Raw genomic sequence first — 27,805 nt, 5'->3', positions numbered from 1 at the left:
TGGCGGGAAGCCTGGGAAGGCTGAGAAGCAGGCGGTGGCTTCCTGCTCAGGCCGAGGGTGGCGGAGATGAGCTGGGGCAGGGAGCGGTTCCCCTGCTGTCAGCCCAGCAAATAGTGCTTTATCACACTGTAAAAGCTTTTATGTAGTAATCTTTTGATACCCTCCCAGCTCTGGTCACATTTGGCTAGCTGTTTGATTCATAGATCTATCTCTTCACTTGCATCTGGGCTCCACATGCAGAGGTTTCTTCCCCATCTGAATTAACTGGATACAGAATCTTTGTGTAAAGCTGTTCTTTTTAAAGGGATATGCCTAACATGAAATCTAGTCATTTTAAAATGTTAGTTAAAAGCTTTTTTGTGTACTACAGTTGTTCTTTAGTCCCTCTGCGGCCACTTGTAGTTTTACAATTTCATTTTTCTATTTTTAGAATATTTTTGCTATTGCAGTGTAGAAAACTGACACAGTTTCAGCAGGTGATCTCAGTGATGGTCAGTGATGCTTACTTTCAGAACACTAGGGGAGTGAAATGATCATGGCTTTCTAGTCCCACTCACTTAACTGGCCTACTATTTTCTGAATTGCTGACACAAGGTTAGGGATTGAGGAGGAGGATTTTGCCTAAAGTTTGAGTGGGTGAAAAGGAGGGACTCTGCTTGGATAACTTGAAGCTGTTGCAAAGGAATGTAGGAATATGCCTGTATTGATCCTGTTGAGTGCTGCATGCTATGCAACCTATTGTCACTTAACATGGACATCACTTAAAGATAGCTGTGTTAGCTATACTAATTTGTCAGCAAGCACAGCTGAGTCAGAATGAGCATTGAGGTACAATGCAGCTGTTCTAGTCCCTACCCTTTGCAGGATTAGATAGAAAGTCAGACTCTAGTTTTTAACCCTTAATTTACAAAGCACTCATTAATGAATGGTGTCTTAACTTTTTCTCCCCGGAAAGTCTCGTTTTTCATTTAAAATAAAAATGTTATTCCTCCTGGTTACAGATAAAAATTGGTGCCCCAGTGCATAACATAAAGCTAACAACCAGAGATGCTGAGGTTCTGTTAAAAGAAGCATGTTCTTTACCATTAACTAGAATAAAATAATTCTTGCTGCTCTGTATGATTCCTGCAGTTGCTTGTCTTTACTATGCTTTTTACAACTGTAAACAGGGATCAGTTCCTAGAAGCTGAGCAGCAGCTTTTGGAAGAAAAGATAGGGTATTCCAATAGTTCCTTTATTGCACAGGGCTTGTTGCCAGCAGGATACAGTATTGCCATTTTACTAAATGGCCTTATGTCTGCTTGAAGTGGTAGTCTGAAGATGTCCAATAATGCTGGCAACCTGGCTCACAACATTAATTCCAACAGAATCCAGCTGTTAAAGATCACTGTGTATTTTGGAGAATGACAGGCTTTTATATTAAATTGTAGCCTTTCTTCTGCATACTGCTCCAGAAAGCATGAAGTGGATATAGTTACTGACCCTAAGCAGTTCTGTGTTCATGGGATTGTGGGATCAATATTGAATTGTATAAACATATTTGGATGGTTAGAGAACTCCGTGGGTAATAGAGCAATATATGCATTTTCTAGTAATTAGAGTACAAAGGGTACTAATGCTTTCATAATGCTTCTCATCCATAGATCTCAAATTCTTTTTCAAAGATAACTAAGCCTCACTTTTCCCATGTTACAGTTGGGGAAACTGAGCCACATGGGAATTGTATAACTTTCCCAAAGTCACACAGAGTGAGTGGCCAATCTGGGGTTAACCCCAGATCTCCTGATTCCCAGTCCTCTGACCTAGCCACTGGATCTCGCAGTACTCAACTGCCTTCTGAGTTTAGGCAGGGTATAAATCCTAATATTCCCAAGGAAATTCTTTTAAGTAATCTTGGAGGAGGAAGGACTCTGATCTTGAAACCGTGAATATCATTAAACAAGTTGAAGGCTGAACACCTTTCATTATACTGCCTTTAAGCTCCCCTATTTATAGGACTGATTTTATTTGTAATGAAAACAGCTTTTTATTGTTCACTTTAGTTATTAGTTTTGTTAAATACTGATGATGCGTGACATATTTTAGGAGATGAGAGCTGGGTTTTAGCAATGTCTCGTGTTGACTTTTGTAGGCATTATCCAGCTAAGTGCTCATGTAATAGACAAAAATAAATAAACTTGAATGCATATGCTTTATAATGTGTCTCAATTGAAATTTTCTTAGGTAAATATCCTGAACCATATTTATTGATTTCAGCTTTGACTAGCTGAAATAAGAATGTCAGTTTCCATCATTATTCTAGGATTAGTCCATAACTGTAAAATGTTAGTTTCATGTCAGCCGGGGAGACAAGAGTGTCTCTCCCTAGTCTTGTCTTTGTCATGCAGGGTAACAGTTCTGGACTCACACTAAACCTCCCAACTCTTTCTTTTAATGAAGCTGAGTTGGACATGGTTAAGGAATGGAGTCACTTAGATTGTATCCCAAAAGCATTTTGGAAGCTCCACAAATTATAAGGCTAAGATAACAGTGGTTTGTCCAAAAGGGTAAAGGCAACAATTTCAAGTACTAGGACTCCTATGTCAGTCTCCTCAGGGCTCAAATATTCTCTGGGAGGAAAATGGATGTCACCCTCAAAAGGGCACTCAGGATGAGCAAAAGCACTTCTTATCTCGGTTATATGTTACATTTGTATTGAGACCTCTTGTATAATGGTCTCTTACTCCAGAGCTTGCTTCAGAAAGTCAGATGCAAGCTTCTCTTTCTGGAACAGATTATGCTCAGGGTTTTTGTGTAATACAGCCTTTGCTGTAATGACAGTATCCATATGCAATATAGCAATGAGTAGTACAGTAAGGAGGGCCTATCTTTGTTAGATGAATAAAATTTCAAAGGCACACTTTATTGAAAAAAGAAAAAGAGTACTTGTGGCACCTTAGAGACTAACAAATTTATTTGAGCATAAGCGGATACAGACTAACACGGCTGCTACTCTGACACTTTATTGAATATCCTTTAAGGGAATTCTGCTCTGGGGTTGCCTTTTGGAAGCCAGTTTAGTCCAAGGTTCATCCCCAAGATGATTTGGATAATCGCAATTGTGGTGTGAGTTGTTGCAGAAGACCCAGGTTATAATTCTGTGGGTCACTTTCATGGGACTAAGCAACAGACTGTGTGCCTGGAATACGGCACTCTCTTAGGAAGTATTGATGGTACTGGTGAGTGGTTAATTTGGCTTTTCTGACTCAATGAGGTGTGTGGCTTGTTCCCCCTACCCTGATACAAGGGAGGTGGGAGTGGCAGTCAGAGAGAAGATCTGGGGTGTGGATTGAGCAGTATTGAGGGGAAAAAAAACATCTTGGCGAAAAGTTTTGAGATGAACCTTATATAGGTTAGGAGTAACATCTCCCCACCGGTTGATATTCTCTGTGGTTATTGCAGGTACTTCAGCTGTTGGACCAGCAGTGCTAGAAAATGGTGACCATGGAATAGATGATGACAGTACAGGTAAGAGAGTAATGTCTGAGTTAAACACAAAGCTTTGGAAGACTTACCTATTTCCTCTGGTGCAGTCAGAACCTACTAGATGAACTTTGTTCTGGCAAAGTATTCTTTTCTATGAGCTTTTCAGTATTTATTTGGTACTTGCTGAAGAGCTGCTCACTGCCCAGTGAACCTTGATTTTTCTAAAAAGTTTTAGCTTAGTTTAAACGCATCTTCTATACCAGAATTGCTCATATGTAGGAAAGCCCCTTTTAGAAGGCTTCATGTACTGTAGCCACAGTTAACCTAAGGAAGATGTATCTGAGATACTGATATATTAAAAAGACTTTCCAATGAAGCCCTAACATTACCTGGACTAAGTCTACTCTATTTTGAGTATGAACTTCCCATGTTGTTCTCCCCAGTTTCAAAGTGCAGTGTGATCATCAGCTGCTAGGAGAAGTTCACTGTGGTCTGGTTGTTCATCTTCTCTTCTCAGTTTTTCCCCCGACATTCTTAGATTCTCACTTTGGCAGCGTGCTATCAAAGTTGAAGTTTTGAAGTCCTCCTAAATCCATCTCTTAACAGCAGAACATAATAACTTGGTATTTTAAGACACATGCCATGACTAAATGGGCAAATCTCTACATAAATATCCTGTGACAGGATCTGAATGAGTGATTAAACTTCACGTCTGTCAGGGACATGCATTATTTGTCCTATTTTTGCTCATTGCATTTAGCTTGTTGTTGTATCTTGGATATCACTATCACCAAAAATATTAAGGTAGGTCCTTTGGGGAAAATACCCAGCTGTAAACAAGTATTCCAGTAATAGGTAACTTTTCTTTTGTAGTGAAGGGGGGAGAAATGGTTGATCAGCCAAAGCTCTTACATTGTAGTAATTTTTGCTCTACCAAGTATACAGTTGTTCAGAGGTGATTGTCATTGTTGGCGTTGACTGGAGGTATTTGCTGGTCTCCTGAATCACTAGCTCCAAATAGAGGCTAAAAACGTTATTTTGACAGTGATCCCAGCCAAATTGGAACCTCCTGGGGTAGCATGTTACACTTATGTTGGTCTTCAGGTCCAGGCTCAAGAAAAACAAGCTTCCTGAGGCTATGAAGGGGCAGAAAACTCTTGTTGTGGTCAGTACTTGTGCTTTTAGAGAATTATTTAATTTTTAGTGCATATGTGGTTAAATTGGATGCATTTATTGGGAGGATGAGGATTTACAAATACAGCATTAGTCTCTGTGCTTAACCTGCTTTTGTAAATGCTTGTCAGAATAAAGCTGTAGATTTTTACAGGAAAGAATAAAATTAAGGTGACCCCTGAGCCTCTCTCAATCCACTTCAGTTGCTCTTTTCAGTATTATATATATGCTGGAAGAAGTGGAATCCAGACTTATCCCATTATGACATTGTAAGTATGTGTAACTGACTGTACTGGTGCACCATGGTCCTCTTTTGAATGAATGATTCTGGAGTTTAGTAATAGTCGTCTTTAAAGGGTAGTCTTCAGTAAACCATAACAAATTAATTTTAACCTCTCAGATGCTAAATGCTAACAACACAAGCAAAGACCTTTGTAGGGGACAGCAGCCTGTTTGTTATCAATAGGTTCTGTTTTGAGGTCTAAGTTTGTGAGGTTTGGAGTTCAGAATTTTTTCTTGTTAGAGGTTGTCTAAAGGCAACTTCAGAGTGATAGGAATAGCAATATGGAAGCTTAAGTAGTCATTTAAACATCAACTAACATAGGGTTTTCAGAGTAATGGGAAATGTGTATAATACAACTGTAGTCTTTTCAAAATGTCTCACGACACTGATCTCCAATAGTTAGTTAAATAATAGAGGGAGAATGATATTAAGAGGCACAGACAAGGGAGAGACTTTTTCAAATGAGATTTGAAGGGAGATGAACAGTTGATGAGCTGGGAAAATCCAGAAAGACTGTTCCAGAGAGCAGGAGCTGCAGAGAAGGTTCCATAACTTCAGAATTGTGGTGACAAACAGGTGATACAGAAGTAGAGTGAGATCATGGAGAGCTTTGCAAAACAGAGCCACATAGTTATGCTTTTTTTCTCCTTCTGCAGTGGAATGTATTTGGAGCCTGATTCAATGGGACATTGACTTGATGACTTTCATTACATATAACATTCTCTGCAGTTATCTGGAGTATACAGTGGTTAGGATTAATCAGGTCTGAAAAAAGGCCTCCCCCCCTTCCCCCCCCCGGCTTTTCCCAGTTTAGCACTCCCTTTATTATATTAAGGGCATGTCTACATGGGGACTCTAGGAAAGTTGAGGTGAATCAACTAAAAGTGTGAAGTGAATGTTCGTAACTCAAAATGCTTTAACTCCTCTCTGTGGGTGCGCTCGCTCACTGGTAAAGTGGCCTTAGGGTACGTCTTAACTACGATCGGGAGGTGTGCTTGCAGCACATGTAGGCATACCTGAGCTAGCTCACTAGAAATAGCAGTGAAGCTGCTATGGCACAAGCTAGCTGCTCAAGTATTTACCCAGTATCCTGGGTGGGCTTGTGCTTGGGCATCTAGCCCATGCTGCTATGGCTTCAGCTTCTCTGCTATTTTTAGTGAGCTAACTCAATCAAAACTAGCTCTGGTAGTCTTACACAAGCTGCATTCACGCCTCCTAATTGCAGTGTAGATATACCTCCACAAAGGATTAAATTACAGTGAACTAAAGCCAATTTACTCTGAACGAGAAAGCATCCATATGGGGATTACCACACTTTAATTTATGCACATTCAGTTCATGGCTTTCGTTGATTTGCCTGAACCTTCCTGAGTGTCCCCATACAGAGAAGCCCCAAAAGTCTGGATACCCCAACACAAAAGGGAATTTTACAGTGTGATGCCAAACCCCGCAAGGCTGGTTTCTGTTGTTGTTTTCCCTGGCTGGAATATCCAGACTATAGTAGAGTTGTGGGGTATCCTTGGAGGAAACATTGAGTGCAGGATGTCAGAATGTAAGTGAAAGATTTGTGTGGTTAATTTTCCTATATTTACTTTCTAATTAAGGGCCCAATTCTGCAAGTGCTGAGCATTTTCAACACTTGCTGATTTAAGTAGGAGCTAAGGGTACTCAGCACCTCGCATAATGTTTAGTACCTGGCAGTATTGGATCTTGCATGTCTAGTGGTTTTTCCTCTCCTTAAAACCAATTCACAGAAATATATCTTGCTGGGTACAGTTTTTAATGCAAATCCTCCTTTTTAGAGACATTGTGAACTGCCATTCTCTCAACAGCACTTTGCCACTAATCTAGATTTACCACAGCTAATTTCTGCATGTAGCACAGTTGTCTGCTCTTGCATGAAGTGAGACTTTTTCAGACTTTTTTGTAAAAATGAAGTTTCCTTTTTCTGAATTGGTCTCTGGAAAGGTCTGCTATCAGCACTAAATGAAATATTGCTTGATGTGCAGTTTGCTGCATTAATGTTCATGTTTACTAATGATTTACGCTTTTTTGCCCTTCCCCTTCCCTTTCCCTTCTCCTATTTCTTTCCCTCCTTTTCTATTTTCTCCTCCTAGAAGCCTAGACTGTCTTCTAACACTGGGGCTGCTACTGACACAAGACCAGTGTCCTTTTCTACCTGCCATTACAGTTCTAAAACCTTCGGCATTTTACAGAGCTCTTGCTTTACATCCCTGGACTTTACGTGTAGAAGAAACGTGTAGCTCTACCGTCCCACTTCTGCTGTCAGCTGATCAGCCCTCCTCTTCCTCCTCCTCCTCCCTCTCTCTGCAGTGCTTGTTGAAACCTTCCTTTCTTTGTGTAAGCACAAACATGCATGACAGATTTTTTTAACTGCACAATTTTAGCAATTTGTCAAGATTACTTTTTAACTTACCTTTACAATTCCATTTTTATTTAATCCATCTTTTAAAAATATTAAAAATTCACTGGGGTTTTAATTCTTAATGAAGGGTTTGACAGTAAATCCAAGCTGTGCTTTCATAGGGGATGGGTCCACCATGACTGCAGCTCTCCTCCTCTTTTCACCATCACTGAACACATCCTTAGGGTAATCCTGAGTTCCACCTGCCTTTGTCCTTGCTGCTTAGAAACCTTTGTGAATAAGGATTTAAATTTAATGATGCCATTTTCTTTGCTAGAAAGAGGTGGCTCTTTATGGGATCTACTATAGAGACTTTAAATATAATTCCCAAATTTGCATCTACTTAGACCTAAGGAGCTTTCTTTTTTATTTATTTAAAGAAAATTCTTTTATCCAACTGGCATCCACTAATCATTGGTTAACCCCCCCCACCAAAAAAAAAAGCAATTGTTTTCGCACCCTGAGTCTCAGTAAAGCAAATCACATTGATACTGCACTGACTACTTCAAAATTGGAAGCAAAAGAAGAGTTCCGTTTTAATTACAACTTTTATGTGTGGTGAGTACTTTTGTGGGAAAGGCATGGGGCTCAGATGCAAATTATTTTTATCTGCCCTCAAGAAGTATAAAGAATGAATCTGAGCAATAAAACAGATGTCAAGAACTACATTTAACTTGTCAAATGTCTAACAAAATAATTATCTGACAAGGCTCCAACCATACTGAAAGAAACAGTGCCTCTTTGAACTCCCGCAGATCTGTCTCTATGTTCAGCATGTCATTTGCAATTCCTGCTGCTATTCCAGCATAGATATAATTCAAGTCTTTCATGTGAAAAGTTTTGCTACTACAGTAGAATTGGCATTGAGGTGTAGATTTTTCCTTAATAATAGAGACTTCATAATAAATACTGCCCTCACGTGCAGTCCTTATATGCACATGCTTGATCTGCTGCTAACAAATATATGTATAGACAAAATATAAAAATAGTGTACCAAAGGCATACACTTCTAGAGCACATTAACTGCTATAACACATAGGTGGATTTTGATGCAGTACTGAGACTGAATTTTTCTAGACCAGGGAATGCTTTTTGAATGGGCTCTGCTATAAAGTAAATCTTAGTCTTGGCCCTAGTTTTATGCAATGTTCATAAGGACATCTCACACATTTAATATTTTCAGTTTGAGACATCAGTCCACTAGAGAGACTGTCACTAAGTTCAGGAAAGCAGTTTCACACTCAATTTGCTCATGGAAAAATTAATAGCCTAACATGTAGCACTGTACAAACTGTACAAACAGAATTCCTTTCAAAATGCAGCCAGTGCTGGGGTTGAACACAGTATTTTAGCCAAGCACAGTGCTGTGTGTAACAATTCTGGACACGTGAAGCAGTATCAGGAGTCTAAATATGATTATCCAGATCTTCACGAGGCCACGACAATGGCGCCAATATTCTGATGTCGGTGAAAAGCATCACAGAACCTTTAATGGTCAGGTGGCTTGCAGTGACACCGTAACCATATTGGGGCATTTGTACAATGAGTCACTGGAAGGGCATTACCTAGGATTGCCAGTTTTGGCTGGAGGTATTCCTGGAGTTTTGTTACATGACAGTCTTTAATTAAAGATTAATCTTTAATTCCTGGAGACTCCAGGACAATCCTGGAGACTCCAGGACAATCCTGGAGACTCCAGGACAATCCTGGAGGGATGGCAAGCCTCGCGTTACCTGTTGAGTTGCCAGTGCTGCTCATTGCAGTACTCTGGGTTTTTTCTTGAAGGTCTCTAATGAAAGTAGTGACCCATCTTGGTTTAGCTTTAGAACTCTCTCAGTCTCCACCGACGCTGGTATGTGTCTCCTTTATACCTTCTTTTCCCCCTATACCTGCATCTTGGCAGGGGGTTAGACAAGATGACCCTTGTGGTCCCGTCTAACCCTATGGTTCTATGCTTCTATGTAATCAGTCTGTTTAATGACATATATCAGAATTTGAGAAGCTTTTCACTCTCCAATTAATGTGAACTTACTGCCTTTACTTATTCAAAGCCTCATTAATTTGAAGCTGACAATTCACAATCCCAATTTACTGAGAGCTCTGAACAGTAACAGTTACAGTGTTAGGATTACTATAGGAAATTTACATCTCTTTATTTCCTGATAAGAGACTGTGGCCTATGAAAAAAATTTAAAATGCGGAAGTGAAAAATTTTGGTATTCCTATCTGGTCTCTGTTTTTATGCATTGCTGAGCTACCACATGATTTGCAAAGACTGGTGATCCTTTTAGAGGCCAGGACTGGAATACCAGGTCATGACTGAAGTGCATTAATAAAACTCTTTTGGTCCTCTGTACTAGAATAAGAGTGGCACTTGGGATTCAAGGTACATTGGCAATCAGGCCATACCAAGATCCCATTCTAGCTTTATGCATTTTTATGTAGCAAACTATCTTTAGTGGTGGTCTGTCACATGGTGTTATAGGGCCATTGGGAAATGTTTTTGTAATAGCCACAATATTTCTGCTTGGTTGGCTGAAAAACCAATGATGCTTTGATGATCTTTCTCCATCCTCGATATATCATTCTCTTAAAAGGATGTTATGGGACTCACTACCAGGGATTTGGGACTTCTGGACAAAGACCAGTGACTGAGTAAAGAGGGGGCATCCCAGGGAAATATTTTTAGTGGAACCTGTCATTATGAAGCCTGGAGGAATTTTTGCTTAGTGACGCAAGTCATTCTTCCCCTCCAGAGGAGGTGGGCAATGCTATCTGTGTCCCAAGCTCTAGGTACCTGCAACTGAAAATTAAACTCCCCAAGTGGTTTTATTATGCTGGATATACATCTCTTTTTAATAAATTGTTTGGGTGGAAATATTTAGCGTTGTGGCAGTTAGTCTGGTAAAGTTGCCTTACAGAAAAACTGTGCCAAAGAAGTTCAGAAAACTAGCAGTTCCATTTTTAGCAAAATCAGCCTTAACATTTGTCACCACTACCCAGCCATAACAGTGTCAGACAGAACAAAGCAAAAGTCGATAATGAAAACTGAGGCTCCCCTGTGAATCTAGTTACTATCAACTACTGATTTGCATAATTCATCACACTTTATCACAGGACCAAAACTTATTCAATTATTTTTTTCGCCATTTTTTGTATTTTCTTTTAATCATGTTTTTTGTTTGAGATGTGTATTGCAAATTTCCAAAGACTTATTTTGAGTTTATTTCACTGTTGAAGTGTCCTTTAGTAAATTTCCGTCTAACAGACAGATCAAGGTTGTCATGCATGTCTAATGCTGTGACTTTCTGGAGTGAAATGTAACACACGTTTCTCAGGGGGTGGGGAAGGGAGAATCGATTTTTCCTTGTGGTTTCCAGTTATGCCTTTTTGTATGTCATAAGAAAGAAAAATGTACACTGCATCTTGTTAAAGACTTAGTGCAGTAACTGTGTATGTCAAAGTACTCTTCTCAAATTTTCAGGAAGCTACCAGGCTTGAGAATTGCTTTATTTAAACTGCATATGCACTCCAGGCTTTATTGCCCAGTTGCACGAGATAATGTAAAACCTTTTTCAGAATATTTTATAACTTAATTTATGCCTCTAAATTTGTATATTTTGTTGGATTCCAATAGTTTGTATATTGTGATGCTGTATATCACTTTGCTGAATAAACCACCTAATAAACACCTTGCACTAACAGCTCAATAACTGCACCTTGGTGGGAATCTTCTTGGTGTTCTATGAGAGACAAACTTTTGTTTAAAGTCAATATCTAAAGTCATCCAGACTGACCTTGATTCTTATTCCTAAGTATTGCTTAGGGTTTGTTATAAAATTACAATATTTTCTAATTGTGTGTCTGTAAATGCCAAAGGAGAAGTTCCTGTAGGAGGAAAATGGTCTGAAGGTTGGGATAACTTGCTGTCTAAATAGCTACTGGAAGAGACTTCTCTCCTCATCAGAGAACCATTTTAAGTGTAGTTTGTTCAGTAAAAGGAGCCTTAATAACTTGGGTGAACTACATGATTCAGGTACTACTTAAAAATTAATACAAAGAATAAAATCACGTGTCTTCCACAACACACACGGATCAAACTTTCAAATCCAGAGAACTGCACTAGGTGTCCAATTCCATGTTGGGGCACTCAAATTAGTATTAAGACACCCAAATACTGCTCATAAGCACCTGCATATGAAAGTTAGGCAGTGCATGGAAGTGACACGTAACAACTAAAGCACATGTCCTGAAAGAAAAACACTTAATTTTTGAGGGATCAGCAGGGAAGAAAAATATTATTTATGCAAAGTATATTCCATACCATTCCAGTGGAGGAGAAAATAAATCAAACCACATTTCTTCCAGCTACCATAATGAGTGTAATGGAGGCATTGGTTGCAAACTCATAGCCAAGATTGAATCTAGATATCCTATTTTCTGCCCTCCCTCAAACTTTGTATTGGGTAATCCAATTTGTTTACACATAAGAATGCTTAAAGTAGGACATGAGAAGATTTTTTTTCCTGAGAAATTCAAAGATGCGAGATTAAAGACGCTTGTTTCCTACTTCAAAAAAACAAACACCTCCCCTTCACCCCCTGCATCTTGTGCTTATTTGGCCCCTATGTTCTCAATAGTGGTGTGTTTTCAGAACTATCCAGACTTCACACTCAGAGTTGGCTCTTTCGGCCCTTAAAAGTAGGCTTACATCATGGCATATTTTCCAGAGAAGAATTATTTGGATCTTAATTCTCATGGAGTGAAGTCAGAGTGAGCAAGAAGGAATCTGGCTAAATAAACCTGTTGTATTATTCTGGGAATTGTCATGCCAGTTTGAAACTGCTTTCCGTGATTTTGGAGGACTCTAAGAATCATCCAGAATGGGATGAAAGCTGAAAGGAGGAAGAGGTAAGAAAACCAGGAAGCATGGAGACTGATAATTTGGACTAGAGACAGGAGAGAATTTAGGTACATCATGCAACTGAAGAGCACTAGAAACTCAGGAAGTTTCAGGGTAATTTTGTGTAAGATTAGGTTTTAAAAAATTTACATCTGTAAATGCTGCTTAAACTCCTCTTCCTGTCTTCCACATTTACTGGTATGCTATGAATAGGATATTGTAATTCTTTGTTCTCATTGCCCACTGAGTGCTGCGAAGGGGCTAACTGGTTATGTTGGCACTTTCATACTGCACGGATGACTCTTAAGAAGCTAGATGTAAAGCTGCCCACCTCACTTAAAAGAGAGTGCATTATACCAATACAGCCATTATGGTATGCTCTTTTAAAACAAACTGGGTGTACATAAACTGATTTTGTATTAATCAAGTAAATTACCTTTTCAGTATAGTATCAGAGGGGTAGCCATGTTAGTTTGGATCTGTAAAAGCAGCAGAGAGTCCTGTGGCACCTTATAGACTAACAGACGTACTGGAGCATGAGCTTCCGTGGGTGTCGGATACATGCATTTTGTGGGCATTCACCCACGGAAGCTCATGCTCCAGTACGTCTGTTAGTCTATAAGGTGCCACAGGACTCTTTGCCATTTCAGTATAAACTCTCTAGTGACTTCAGACAACATTGCAATGAGAGAGATCCTTTCCTGGTCATCTGCTGCAAAATATTAAGATTTTTAGAAGCTAGTGTTCTCAGGAACTTTTCATCTATTGAAGAGTCCCTCAAGAAGAAGCTTTCATCCCTTATGTACTGTTTGCTGAAATCCAGTGAAACTTACACATGAATAAATACAAATTTTAAAGAGAGACTCACATTTAGAGTAAAAGTACAGTATAAGTAAAGCACTCATCCGAAAGCAATTGACTTTGGCACCTATTTTCTGAATTATCATTTTTATTAAGGTATTTGTATTTTGAATACAAATGTTCTCTTAAAATCCCAGTTTTAGCTTGATCCTGCAGTGACCATATCAGCCTTAGTTTGATATTGGTTTGTTATAATGGAAATAACTGCTATGAAGCCCTAATGTTGTCTCTGCAGGATTGAGTAGGGGAGGAATATGCTTGTTTACGTACAAAACTCGATGATATTTAGAAAATTGCAGGAGGGACTAGCATAATGGACACTAAAATTCATATTAGTTCCTTGTGTTCATAGATTCACAGATTTTTAAAGCTGAAAGGGATCAGATAGTCTGACCTGTATAACACAGGCCAGAGAACCTCACCCAATAATTTTTGCATCAAGCCAATAACTTCTGTTTGAGCTGTAGCATAGCTTTAAGAAAAATATTCAGTCTTGTTTTCAAGAGTTCAAGTGATGGAGAATCCATCATATCTTTAGGTAAGTTGTTCCAATGGTTAATTACCCTCATTGTTAGAAAATTGAGCCTTATTTCTAGTCTGAATGTGTCCAGGTCCAGCTTCCAACCATTTCCTGCAGCACTAAAGAGCCCTCTACTATCAGAATTCCCCCCTCCCCCCACCTAGGTACTTGTAGACCATGATCAAATCACCTCTTAACCTTCTCTTGGATAAACTAAAATAGCATTTCAAGGCTGACATTTAAATTTTCACTAGTGACACTGAGCAGCTATAAATGAATCTGTTCTTTGTGCCATCACAGTAGAAATGATTAGGCTGAAGAATCTTAATTCTGAAAGAATTTTGATGCCTTGGACTCGAGACCTGGGTTCTACTCCTAGCTGTGCTACCTGAAAAGTGTAACTTTGGGCAAGTCATTTAATCTCTGCCTCCATTTCTTCCTCTGCAAAATTCTTTCCTCTGCAAATCATACTTTACTTACCTTCTGTATTTTAGAAAATTAGCATACACAAGTGATTTTTGACATGCCGCAATATGCACTGCGTATTGGTCACAGGAATTTAGTCTCTCTTTTGAAAGCAGACAAGCAACCATTCCTGAAATTGCAGAATGTACAATTTGCTTAGATGTTAAATGTCCAGAACATTAATGTTTTAATAAAATCTCCTTCTAAGCAAAAATTCTTATAAATTAATATTTTTACATTTTAATGTAATTTGAATGTAATTTTTAAGAAAAGTACAGGATTGACAGCTGTGGAGACCAAAGTGCCCCATTATACCACAGAAAAGTACAGCATGTCAAGCCTTGGCATGTGTGTCCCCGTCCCTCCCCCCCACCTTCCCCATTGGGACTAGTGCCTTTCCAATATGCCTCTTTACCTGGAAGTATCCTGTCTTGGAGTGAGAGGGTAGTGTAATCTCCATGCCTTGTACAGCTTTGAGCTTTTTAATGAGATGGTCTACAGGGAGCCAAGTAGTGCTATTTGAGAAATGCTGCTATTCACCTGGTATCAGTGCTCTGGGGTATGTGATTAGAAAACCATCCCAGCAGCTGAAGCAAGGAATGGCAGTAAGGTTCTGTGAACAAATTCCTAGTTTTGGGTCTGGTGCCTAGGTAACATGATAAGCACAGTAGTAATACCTGAAACGAGTCCAATTTAAAAATGCTTATTTGGATCAGTGAAATCAGAGCTATAACTTTCCCAAGTTATGACATATTGTGCCTAAACTAACTCCCCTTTCGCAACGCCAAGTGACCTATGGTAAGTGACAAATGCTCTGAAGACTTATTTTTTAAAAATGACAGACTTCCCCTTCCTACTCTAGATACCTTTCATATACAACTGCAGCTGAACCTCCCACCAGTAACTTTCTCATGTCTGTATTCTTGTTTTTTAAATAAGGGAGGCTCATTTATAAAGGGTTGAATGCTTCTAGAGTAATTTATAGACAGTAAAGTTATGAAATTAAGCAGATATTTGAGATCTGGTTTTTAAATCAAAATAACACTTTTGTGAGAACTTAAAGAATCTGCTTCACATGGTATTAAGTGGTTTGGGTAAACTTGAGTATTATCTTTCTATCTTCATTATCTCTTTCTAGAAATGTGTGTGCAGCTTTGAGCATTCTGCTATATGGAAATGACATTAACAAATAGGCATGTTCCTTTACGGTCTCTGATACAAATACCATTGAAGGCAAATCTTACAGATGCAAGAAAAATGTGTGCATAGATATATATTATAAATATTACATGTCCCCTCTTAAGAGTTCCTTGTGGTAACCTAGATAGTGCTTGTATCAAAACTGTCATGTCACGATGGTAAAAAATCAGAGCCTTTATTTTAACATTAAAGGAATAACTTTATCAGAAAATTGCAAACAATATCCTCTAAAGCTTCTCTGTCTGCTTCACTATAGAGCTCCATGCTACAGATGTAAAGAAACAGCAATTAATATCCTTATAATATGTTTGCACCACTTCTGTCCTGAACAAGGACAGAGGGTATAATTGTTTTCTTGCCTATTTTTGCCTGCCTGTCTGGCTCTGGCATCTCCACATGAGTACCTTTTTTCAACAGTGCTTTAATTTTTGTTTCACAAGCCTAAACATTCTAAATCTCTCACAAATAAAGTAGCACTTGTGGAAATGGATACGTTTGTGTTGGATTCTTTTTCATTAGTCTGGAAAATCAGAACTCTCAAAAGCTGAGACTTAAGTTACTGAGTAAAGGGAACAAGAGGTCACCTATTCTACTTTATTTTTCAAGTGAACGCAATGCAAGGATGATTTGAAATATCAGTTATCATATGTCTTAAATTGTAAGATCCATGCCTTGGGGAAGCTCACCTTATGTTTGTAAAATAGCATACCTATATGTATCCTGTATAGCAGGATATTAAATACTTATGTGATGTGGGACTTTATTATTTGGTTTTCCAGTTTAATGGCACTACCCTTCTACAAGGTAAAGAGAACTGTCTGCCTTTCTAGCATGATGTTAAGTCGGTCAACTGATATCAAAACCAAATGGCTTGGATTCTGTTGCCTATGTTTTACCATGGCACTTGCCAGTGGGGGTATATTGCTTTCTTCAAATGTATATGAGACGTTGGGCGTAGATTAAACAAATTACCTAAACTCTTGCAAGAGCAATCTTTGTAATTACATGCTCCCTGCCACACTATTGCTCGGGAATGTTTTAAGCACCGATGGTGTGGTCCGCGTGGAACAGAGGTGGTAATCCCTGTGGGGCTTACAATTCTGGACACTACAGTTCAGGCATGCTGCATGCATACATTGAAAGTCCATATTTTGGATTATTTTGTTTCTGTACTGCAGTCTCATTTGTCTAGATCAGATTGGCCTTGGCCGTTGTGTAACAAGTAGTGTGTGTGAAAAACTAGAGCGTGTCAGTCTATAGTAGCTTTTTATGAAATGAACAAAAATTCCCCCCCTGCCTCCCCAATCCCCAACATATCTGAAGACATAAGGACATAATTGAAAATGCTAATGTTTCAGTGTTATTGCAGATTGGCAGAAACAAAGTTGTGAAACTGGGAAGGATGGGAGAAGTTGGAACTAAAAAGGATGTAGGGTTTTCAGAAAAACAGCACTCTTTTGTAGTGAATGCTACTCTTGTCTCCTAAAAGACTCATGAAGGACAGTAAGTATTGGAACTCGTACAGCTACGGGGAATGTATTGAAAGCGACTGTGATGACTACAAGTGAAAGGAGGAACTCTTTTGTTTCAATAAAAAAAACTGTTGTCATGGCCATGCCTTTTTAAATGGCACCTTCCTAGCAACCATGCTGCTTTGACTTTTTGCTGCTTTAAGGGATGATTCAAAGATGCAGTGCATCCTGATTTGGATTGTTCAACAGAAATATGTCAGGAAGATAACTAAAAGTTCTCTTTTCTGGCAAGGCTTAGCAAGACTTGGAAAGAAGGGATGGTGATCCAAGGGAAAGTGTACTGTGATGGGGGGGCTCTATTCACCACTATTAGAGCTGCTTCTTGGCCGCTTGGGGGATTAGCACCTTCCAGGTGCTGCGCCTTCCTCTGGCGGTCTCTCCATCTCTCTCTCCGTAGCCCCTCCCTTGTTCCAGGTACTGCAGCCTTCTCTTTGTCACTTGGCCCTCTGGCCAGATCACTACGTGGGTTCCCTTTCCAGGGGGTTAAGTCAAAGTCTCTTATTGCCAGCAGCCTCAGGCAGTCTTCCCATTCATTGCCCCAGGTTCCATTCCCTCAGTGGCTGGTAGAGGAACCCGGGAAGCTCAGGGACCCTCTTGTCAGGAGCAAAGGTCTATTCCTTCCTGAACCTTGCTCCCTCTTCCTTACCTTTTGGCTGTGCCCAGTCCTCTGGGTTTGCCAGTGTGAACTCCCTCCTTCTCCCAGGGAGTAACCATAGGCTATCTGCCTTTGTAATCCCAACCACACCTCCCTTCTTCTTGGGAGTGACTGCAGACTAGTTCCCTGTAGCCCGGCTGTTGCCAGCTTCCTGGATTTATAAACCTGGCCCAGCTCCTCCCCCAGCTGGACTCCATCACCCATTTAGGCTGTAGTGCTCATTGACTTTCCTCCAGGTGCTGCCTATAGGTTAAGTGGCCTAATTTACCCCTTCAGGCCTTGTGTGGTGTGGACATCCCATCACATGTACATACCAGTATTTTTAAGTTTCTTAATCATCAACTGATAGCAGGATGAGTTGACATATCTGTTACAATACTTGGAATTTTCTGAGCAAGTGGATGTTGCTCAAAATATTCAGGATGCAAGGTTTCCAAAGCTCCCATGAATTTAGCTTAAAATTTCTGCATTTAAAATGGAACTGATGTGACGAAGCAGTGATTAGTAGTAAGTCCTTATATTCTTCTATATTTCCTAACGAGAAATATGAGCCCCTTTCCTGTTGGTCAGGCTTGCAAAATTGTGAGCTTGGACACTATATCTACTTGTTTACCATTGCCAAAAGGTTAATGGTGACCAAATAGTCAACACCATTCATATCAACAAGGGGGAAGGAATGCAGGCCAAAATAGGGAAAGAACAGGTTAAAGAATATTTAGATAAGGTAGATGTATTTGAGCTGGTGGGACCTGATGAATTTCATCCTAGGGTAATTAGGGAACTAGCTGAAGCAATCTCGGAACTATTAGCAGTTACCTTTGAGAACTCCTGGAGGATGAGCGAGGTCCCAGAAGACTGGAGAAGAGCAAACATTGTTCCCCTTTTTAAAGATAGGTACTAACAGGACTCAGGGCATTACAGACCAGTCAGCCTAACTTCAATACCTGGAAAGATAGTGGAACAATTTATTAAAAGATCAGTTTGTAAGCACTTGGAAGATAATAGGGATAAAAGCAGTCCTCGGGCGCTATCCTGGGAGAGACCTTTTTCCTGACATCTTTATTCCTCGGCTGGAGGTGTTTAGCCAGCACTGACCTGTTGTTGATTACTTAATACCGTCTCAGAATATAGGTAAAATATCTGGGATGTTGTAAACCTATTGCTTATGTCTGTGTGTGCTTAAATCTAATAAACTGCAGTGTTAGACAAGAGCACGCTGACTTGCATCTAATCCTTGATCAGACAGCATTGCTGAGTTCCTGTTGATTTATTCCTAACACCATCTGGATTGAAATAATTAAATTGCCCCTGTTGTGGGTTCTGAAAACCCTGGGTAATAGATTTTGGCCTGAAACAAACTAGGATGTCACAAGTTTCAGAGTAGCAGCTGTGTTAGTCTGTATTCGCAAAAAGAAAAGGAGTATTTGTGTTACCTTAGAGACTAACATTTATTTAAGCATAAGCTTTCGTGAGCTACAGCTCACTTCATGATGAAGTGAGCTGTAGCTCATGAAAGCTTATGCTCAAATAAATTTGTTGGTCTCTAAGGTGCCACAAGTACTCCTTTTCTTTTTAGGATGTCACAAGTTATACATAAAATTTTAAGCTTATTTTATATTCTTTCTTAAAGTAACTTTTTTGTTAGACATACTTAAGCAGATAGGTTAGATTAATCCTTTCCATACTTAAAAAAAAAAAAAAAAAAAAAAAGTAATTAACTAATTACTTGGTTTTGTTTTTACTATTAACATGACCACGCTTCGGGGACAAGCTGCTGAACAAAAACCAATCAGGAAGGAAATTTTCTCACGAATTAGGCTGTTAGGTAACCCATGTTGTGAATTTAAAGCTGAAGCTTGTTTTTTGGAGAAGCATTTCTGGAACAGTGTAGTGAGAGCACACCTGAGAGTGTAAATGAGGAAAGGGGCCAACAGCTGCCACATCAATATCCTCAGAGAGCCACCTGGGGGTGGATGGTAAGACAGCTCTTGTTTTTTATAACAGGATGTAGTGTTCTAAATTGGCATCCCTGTTTCATGTTGGCTAAGCCAGGTTCTGAAGAGAGAGCTTTCTTAATATTTCATAGTCCTACCTTCATGAGTTCCTGCCCTCCCCCGACTGACTTTTTTTTTTTTGTGTGTGAGAAGGGGTGGATGCAAAGGCTGTATGGTTCTGTAGACTGAGCATGAAACCAGGAGCCTGGAAATTGAGTTCTAATGCTGGCTCTGATTACTGGCACACTCCAAGGCCTTTGGAAAGTCACTGAACCTTTCCATCTCAGTTTCTCCATTTGTAAAATTGGGATAGAGGGCTGTTTATATAACTTTGTATTTTCCTAATACTATGGGTCTTGTTTTATCCCAGCACTCTGTAATTACGGAGTAGTGTTGATTAGTCCCAAGGATAATCTTGACCTTTCTGACTTTTGCTGAGCTAATCGCTGTTTTGTGGTGATGATACGTGCCTGGGTTATGGGGAGTTGAGCAAGTAGGGATGGACCATCAGGGCTTAATCAATAACTGAAGACTCACCCAAACTTTTTGGCCTGAGGGCCACATCTGGGAATAGAAATTGTATGGCAGGCCATGAACGCTCAGAAAATTGGGGTTAAGGTGTGGAGGGGGTGAGGGCTCTGGTTGGGAGTGCGGGCTCCAGGGTGGGGCCAGAAATGAGGAGTTCAGGGTGCGGCAGGGGCCTCCAGGCTGGGGTGGGGGAGTGGGGTGCAGGAGGGGGGGGTGAGGGCTCCAGCTGGGGATGTGGGCTCTGGGGTGGGGCTAGGGATGAGGAGGAAGGGATGTAGGAGGGTGCTCTGGGCTGGGACCGAGGGGTTCGGAGGGCAGGAGGAGGATCAAGGCTGGGGCAGGGGGTTGGGGTATGGGGAGAGGCTCTGGGGTGCAGGCTCCGGGCAGCCCTTACCTCAAGAGGCTCCTGGAAGCAGCGGCATGTCCCTTCTCCAGCTCCTACACAGAGGTGCTGCCAGGCGGGTCTGCTGCAAGCTGCAGCTCCCATTGGATCACCGGAGGGGGCCATGCCTCAGCTTCCGGGAGCCACATGGCGTGGCCCCTGATCCAGCTCCCCAGCTGGAGCATCAGAGGGGGGCCATGCCTCAGTTTCCAGCAGCCGTGTGGCACGGCGCCCCACACTGCGCCGGGGCTGCAGCGCCGGGGTGGGGCCATGTGGCTACTTCCAGGAGCCACGTGGGACAGCCCTGGGCCGGAGGAGGGCCATGCAGCTGCTTCCAGGAGCCATGTGGGGCGGCCCCCGACTCTGCTCCCCGGCTGGAGCGCCGGAGCAGGCAAGCCCCAGACTCCACTCCCCAGCGGGAGTTTGAGGGCTGGCTTAAAATAGTTAGCTGGCCGGATCTGACCCATGCGCCATAGTTTGCCCACCCCTGGTTTAAATGATAAAACTCAGTCTCCTGGGTTGCTGACCATTATTTTTTAACTAGCTCCTTTATGAACATGCAAATGTCTTTGAACAAATGATCTTTTGTCAGTAATTCAGGGAAGGTGCAGAAATTGTAGCGTTAAAAGTAATCCATGTGCTGCCATTTTGGAATCTCTGAAGTAACCTGTCCTCATACTTTTCAGAGCAGTTTGTGGCGCTAATGTCCAATTCCACCAATGAAGTATCAGGTGACTATTCAGTTAATGGTCTAATGCTTTGAAAATGTCATGCTGAAACACTTGTACCATGCAGCTCAGGAATACATTTCACGAATACTATGGCTTGACCAGAATTTGAGAAGAAAATGCATAGAAGTTGCTTAATAGAATCCTTAAAAGTAGTGATGGAAAAGGTCTGTTGGGTAACTGAAACCATCCCTAGGAGGATTGCTGTCTGTCATCTGTTTTTTAAGTGCTCTTGTCCCTTCTTAGGTACAGATATCTACTGGAATGGTGCTGCTATCCCTTTTCTTGGGAGCCTGTTGAGGAAACAATCTCTCATCTGTATTCTGCACGAATGTGCACTCTATCTCCTTCCCATTCGATGGGATACTGCGGAGTAGTACCCCTCTCTTTTTCCATGCAGTGTAATAAAAGCTCATCTTCAGAGTGGGAGCTCTTTTCACTAGAAGCATTTGGACTTGGCTTTAATGAGCAACACAGGGCCATAGCTTCAGAAATGAGTTGATGCTCTGACTCTGGGGTCGGAGATTGCTTCAGTACTTCTGGCTGTTACAAACAGCAAAAAAACCCAAAACAGCTTTCTAGAGGTAGATGGGTAGAAACGAAAATTCCTCAACATGCATCTGACTGTTTGCATTCAATCTGTGATTGTTACACTATGTAAGGCTAACAGTTCCCTTGGGAGCTATCATACAGCTTTGGGCTGCAGACTCTTCTGTGGACAGTTGATGCTGTAGGCGGCTATACAATTTGATACGAGTTAGTGAGCAGGCACAGAATCGACGTAAAAATCCAGGAAGCAGAATGCAACGTGGTTTATTCAAAAGGAGAAACTGTCTGGAAGACTATGTAGATTTGACTGGTCATGTCATTGATTGTTGAAGTCTCTTTAAATATAGCAAAATTATATTATGCTTTAGTACTGGAAAATTCTTCAAGCTAGTCTTTATTTCTTCATTGCAATAACATTTTTCTACTTTCCTAAAAAGCCACAGTTAGAATCTTCTAGGTTATTTGTGCCCTCGCCCGCACCCTGAAGGCTAGTTTAACTTTCTAATGAAGGGCAGAGTCTATGGCTACATTTACCCTTTTTCTGTACTCTTTTCCTGTTCTTTCTGTGCAGCTTCCTTTCTCTTAGTGGAAGTGGTTAATTTATTCAGAAGCTGTCATTGCTGCACAATACTTAACACTAAAATCCATTGCTGCCTAACTGCTACATTTGGGCCTGCCAGGTGAGTGTGCCATTGCCCACTTAGATGTGCTCCTGTTGCAAAGAGCAAGAAATAATGTTCTGTTTAACACCCACAGGATATGAGGGAGGAAATCTAATACTTTGCTCGTTCAGTGACTTGCATCTGACAATCTCAAAGCTCAGCACAAAATTGGGATTTCAACTATCTTTCAGATTTGGCCATACGGGGACAGATGTGTGGAAAAGTGGTTCATTGTCTGTCACAGGGTGGGTTAGTGGCAGAACTGGGAATAGAACCCATGTCCCCTGAGCCAAACACTAAAAAATGTTTCCTCCAATCTGAAAACTGGCAGGCATGGCATTGTCGTGGCTTATGACATCACAATGTTTGCCAGCAGAAAGCAGCCTTGGGTGCCAGATCATCATCTGTGCTGGCTGTATAAACCATTCCTGTTTTAAGAAGAGTTGGCCACAGGGAGATGAGAGGTGTCTGGGTTCTTGATACAATGCCATGGATTCTTCCTTAATTGGTACGCAGCTTTTTTGTGTTTCAAATCTTTTCTTGGTGCTAATTTAAAACGTGGCTGTTGGATTAAATTTGTCAAAGAGGGAGAAAGTCCTGGTTTGTCTCTGATCAGCAATAAGTATTTAATCTGCTAAGGTATGGAGATGATAGTAACTCTGTGATAAGTCAGTCACAATTTATATGATAGGTACCAAATCACAATGTTCGCTTCCAAGTCTGAGAATATGGATTTTTTTTTAAACTGTCAGTGGACTGGACTCTGTTACCTTGATGAAGTGAATGAAAAAGGTAAAGTATGATTCTAAGTGAATACTGCATTATAACATTGCTTATCAGCCCTTGACAATTCGGTAGATCCTTATTTGTCACCATTGCTCTAAATGCATGCAGGGTTTGGGATGGATGTGTGATAGCAGTTTCTGGGGGGTGGGGAGCTACTACTTGTTTCTGTATTAGCTTCATAAAACTATTTTTTGGCACAAAATTCCCACTGGTGGGAGTGCTAGCATAGAAAGAGCTTCTAAATGATTTTAAAACAGTGGCTGCAGGTATCTTGACTATACTAGTGCTTGTACTGTTGCTACTACCAAGTGAGCTTCGCAGGTGGTGAGAACATTGGAAAACGTGTGCTAAAAATGTGTGGAGAAGGCTGCAGAGTTACTCAACTGATCTGAATAAAGGCAGCTCTTACCTCTTCTGGGGTTCACCCCTGGGCAACAGCATGTAGGTGAGCTGCCCCAAAGCATTCCAAGTGCAAATGACTACTATAAAAATGTTAAAACTGATGAGACATAGTGCACAAAGTAGAGAGGGCAAATATATTTTTTTAAAGCTCTAATCTTAGTTCTAGTAGTCTTAGATGATATTAGTAACAATAGTAGGTACGATGTTTTAGAAGTGTGATATTTTGATTATGTACATTTCAAACTAGCCTGACTGAAGTGCTAGATAAGGCTATAGTAAATAGTCTCGTAGCCCTTTGGGATGGAGTATGTGACCTAATAAGTCTCTTCCGTAGTCTCTGGGGTAGTTAACCACTGGAACATATTGCCTAGGGACGTTGTGGAATCTCCGTCATTGGAGGTTTTTAAGAACAGGTCAGACAAACACTTGTCAGGAATGGTCTAGTTATACTTAATCCTGCCTTGAATGCAATAGATTGACCTGCTGAGGTAGCTTCCAGTCCTACACTTCTATGATTCTATGTCTGACTTCTGTTATAAAGGATCTCCTGGACTTAGGTGGTGGTTGTTTTTTAAACCTAAAGCTTCATGGTGGCAGATCCTTTAGGAACCAGTTTAAATGTTGAGATCAAAGGAATATTAAAGCCCTGTAAACTAAAGAATGAAAAGATGTAACTATTTGTGTTGCCCTTTTAAAAATTGTAAATACACATTTCAGCCATACATGAAAAAACTGAAACACACTGGGACCTTTAGGCACTATACAAATGTTATATTTGTAGAGGTTTTGACTGTGGGTTCTTAAATTTGTGATAAGCTCCAATTATAGATAGTCCAAAAATTATGTATCCATCTTTTTCAAAGAATTTGTCCTCCCTTTTGTCTTTACTTCCTGATTTACTGACAATGTCTCACTCAGCCTGGGTGCCAGAAGGACTGCAAAAGTGTGTGTGAGAGAGAGAGAGTGTGTGTGTGTGTGTGTGTGTGGAGGGGGAGTTTGGGCAGGGTGGTGGGGGGGAGAAAGAGTGGCATGCAACCAAAACATCTTGAAACCCTATTGAAATATGCGGTGCTTTATTTTATTTATTTGGTTTTTTTGCTACCACCACCATGAACAGTCCCGTCAAATATAAATAATCAAATGTGGATGGCTAGACGTGGGGGAGAGTCATTTGGAGTTGTAGGTTTTTTCTGGATGAATTCAGTGCTCTTTACAAACCCTACTGGAAGGTATCACTTTCTTATTTTGTCCTGTGACACACGGGGTGGACAGTAGAAACAATTTCTCCTCCTCGCCATTTAATTTAAGGATAAGGTTGGGACTTGCCCAATGTGCTTGCAAAGGGGAGTGAGCGGGATAAAACTCCCTTTTAGTATCTTATTATCTTTATCTTTATCTTTAGTATCTTTATTCTGCTTCTGGTGTACTTGAAATTCTTTTTTTTTTTTTTTTTGCAGTTTAGTTTTTCATCTTTCGCTAAGTGCTCTTCAAATTGTTTTTTGGCCTGCTTAATTATACTTTTACACTTAACTTGCTAGAGTTTGATTCTTCTATTTTACTCAGTAGGATCTGACTTCCAAGTTTTAGAGGAAGGTTTTTTTGTCTTTAACCACCTCTTTTATTCTGTTTAGCCATGGAGGCATTTCTTTGGTCCTTTTACTGTTTTTTTTTAATTATTATTTGGGGTATACGTTTAGTTTGAGCCTCTATTATGATGTTTTTTAAAAGTTTCCATGAAGCTTGCAGGCATTTCACTCTTGTGACTGTTCCTTTTAATTTCTTTTTAACTAGCTTCCTCATTTTTGTGTAGTTCCCCTTTTTGAAGTTAAATGCTACTGAAGTGGGTTTCTTTGGTGTTTTCCCCCCTACAGGGATTTTAAATTTAATTACATGATGGTTGCTATTGCTGAGCGGTTCAGCTATGTTCACCTCTTGGACCAGATGCTGTGCTCCACTTAGAGAAGCAATTCTTGATATAGTCCTAATTGTGAGTCCAGGACTAGCTACTCCAAGAAGCAGCCGTTAACGATGTCTAGAAACTGTATCTCTGCATCCCATCTAATATTAATCCCCTAAAATCAGGCAACAACTGAGGTGACATTTTCCCAGTCAAAATGGGGATAGTTGAAATCCCCTGTTATTATTGAATATTTCTGGATTCGTAGGCTCTCTAATCTCTCTGAGCATTTCTTCTTCATCATCACCATCCTGGTCAGGTGGTCAGTAGTATATTCCTACTGCTATACTCTTATTATTTAAGCATGGACTTTCTGTCGATAGACATTCTATGGTATAGTTTGATTCATTTAAGATTTTTACTGTATTTGAGACTGCCTTTTTTTAACATATGTCACTCCCCCACCTGCATGGCCTACTATCTCATTCTTATGTATTTTGTACCCTGGTGTTACTGTGTCCCATTGATTATCATGGTTCCACTAGGTTTCTGTGATGCCTATTATATCAATATCCTAATTTAATACCAGGCACTCCAGTTCATCCATTTTAGTATTTAGACGTCTAGCATTTCTATACAAGCACTTATACTATAAAAAATTGTCAATATTTATTTGTCTTCATGTGATGCAGTTGATACTTCTGTGGAATTCTGCACCACTGCGCAATGCAGAATTTTGCCAAAATTAACATTGTGTGAGCAAAATTTCTCCCCTTCCCACAACCCTCGGCCCCCCGAAATGGACAGCAGTGTTGCTAGCCACTGCTGGACCTGGCAGATCACAGCTTGTCCATAGAAGACACTGCCATGGGCAGGGGGAGGAGGAGGGAGCTAGAGGGTTCCCTGCAGCTGCGGTTCCCAGCATGCCCTGAGGGAAGGAGAGGGCAATGCACAAGAAACTCCATGCAAACCTGGGGCCAAGCATCAGGCTGTTTCTCCCTCTGGATCCCTGGGCTCTGCGGGAGAAGGCATGCGGGTATCTGAGCAAGGGGGGGTATCTGCGGGTGGGCTCTGGGGGGAGGGGTTGAAGGTGTCTGACCCCCGGCTGGGCTGTGCGGGGGGAAGAGTGCACAAAGTTGTCATAAGGGTTTCTTTAACTCTCTACTCCTAGGGGAATTATTGTGTGTCTGTATTGTTACAGACATACTTGCTGACAGGTATTTTGAAATAAATTACCAAAATAATTGAAACTGGCGTGATTATGTAGTGTTATTTTGACAAATACAATTTGCAGAATTTTTAATTTTTTGGCACAGAATGTTCTCAGGAGTAAACTGAATGGGACTCTTTTTTTCATTTGACTGTTTCTCTTCAATTCTTACCTGCACTTCATCAACTTCTGTTGTCTCCTCTTTACCAGGATATAGAGTATCCCCTTTAATAAATCCTCCCTATATGATGTCTCTGTTCGAACCATGGGCTTCTCCGTACCTGTCATCTTTTCCCTACCCCTCAGTTTAAAAACTGCTCTACCATCTTTTAAATTTTATATCCCAGCAATCTGGTTCTGTTTTGGTTTAGGTGGAGCCCATTCTCCTCCTCTTCCAAAACTGTCTGTGTCCCCAGTTTCTAATGAACCGATGTCCCTCCTCTGAAACACCATAGTCTTATCCATGCATTGAGACCCTGCAGTTCTGCCTGTCCAACTGACCCAGCGCGTGGAACTGGAAGCATTTCAGAGACTGCTGCCATGGAAATCCCGGACTTTAATCTCTTACTTTTCAGCCTAAATGTGGCCTCCAGGCCTCTGTCCTAACTTTCCCTATGTCCTTTGTGCCCCTGCTTCCCCCATACCACCACACACACCAGCCGTACTGTCCTGGAGCTCCTTTTCCCTGCCCTCTGCCCGCCAGCAGCTCAACAGTCCCAGAGCCCTTATTCTCTCTTTCCTAGGAGCCTGACCCTCCTGCAGCCCCTGCCTCCCCCCATGACCCCCAAGTCCCTAGCTCTCTATCGCCCTGGCAGCCTGACTATCCTGAAGCCCCTGCCTTCGCTCTATATCGCCCTTGTGTTGCCTTATCTTACCCTCTGTGTTGGCGAGCCTGGGAGGAGCTGCCACCACAGGTTTTGGCAGCTGATGGTAGGTGATGGCCTGGCTGCTGCCACACAGAGTGGTGGGACCTTGCTAGAATGCTGCTGCAATGCAGAGCAGGACTTGGGATTCCAGCCAGACCCTGGGCCTTTGTTCAGGACCTTAACTTCAGGTTTTAAAAAGTGGGGGACAATGGCCCTTTGGCCCTCCCCACCAACTCTAGCACCTATGTCTGTCTCAATGGCATGAACTTGTGGCATCATAAATCATGTTGATTGCAATGGGATTTTGGATAGATATTCG

At 40.9% G+C, this 27,805-nt stretch overlaps 1 protein-coding gene across 1 annotated transcript in view; it reads left to right on the top strand.

The window, feature by feature from the left end:
- Positions 1-27,805, top strand: part of MAP4 (microtubule associated protein 4) — a 286,817-nt gene that overhangs the window by 107,608 nt on the left and 151,404 nt on the right. Inside the window, exon 4 of the mRNA XM_077808533.1 lies at positions 3,442-3,507. Coding sequence (XP_077664659.1) covers positions 3,442-3,507 — 66 coding nt within the window. The remainder of the gene's footprint in view (positions 1-3,441; positions 3,508-27,805) is intronic.

The sequence above is a fragment of the Eretmochelys imbricata genome, chromosome 2, assembly GCF_965152235.1.
Source record: "Eretmochelys imbricata isolate rEreImb1 chromosome 2, rEreImb1.hap1, whole genome shotgun sequence".
NCBI classification, from domain to species: Eukaryota; Metazoa; Chordata; order Testudines; family Cheloniidae; genus Eretmochelys; species Eretmochelys imbricata.
Note: the sequence above shows the minus strand (reverse complement) of the source record. Positions and strands in the feature narration are given on the sequence as shown.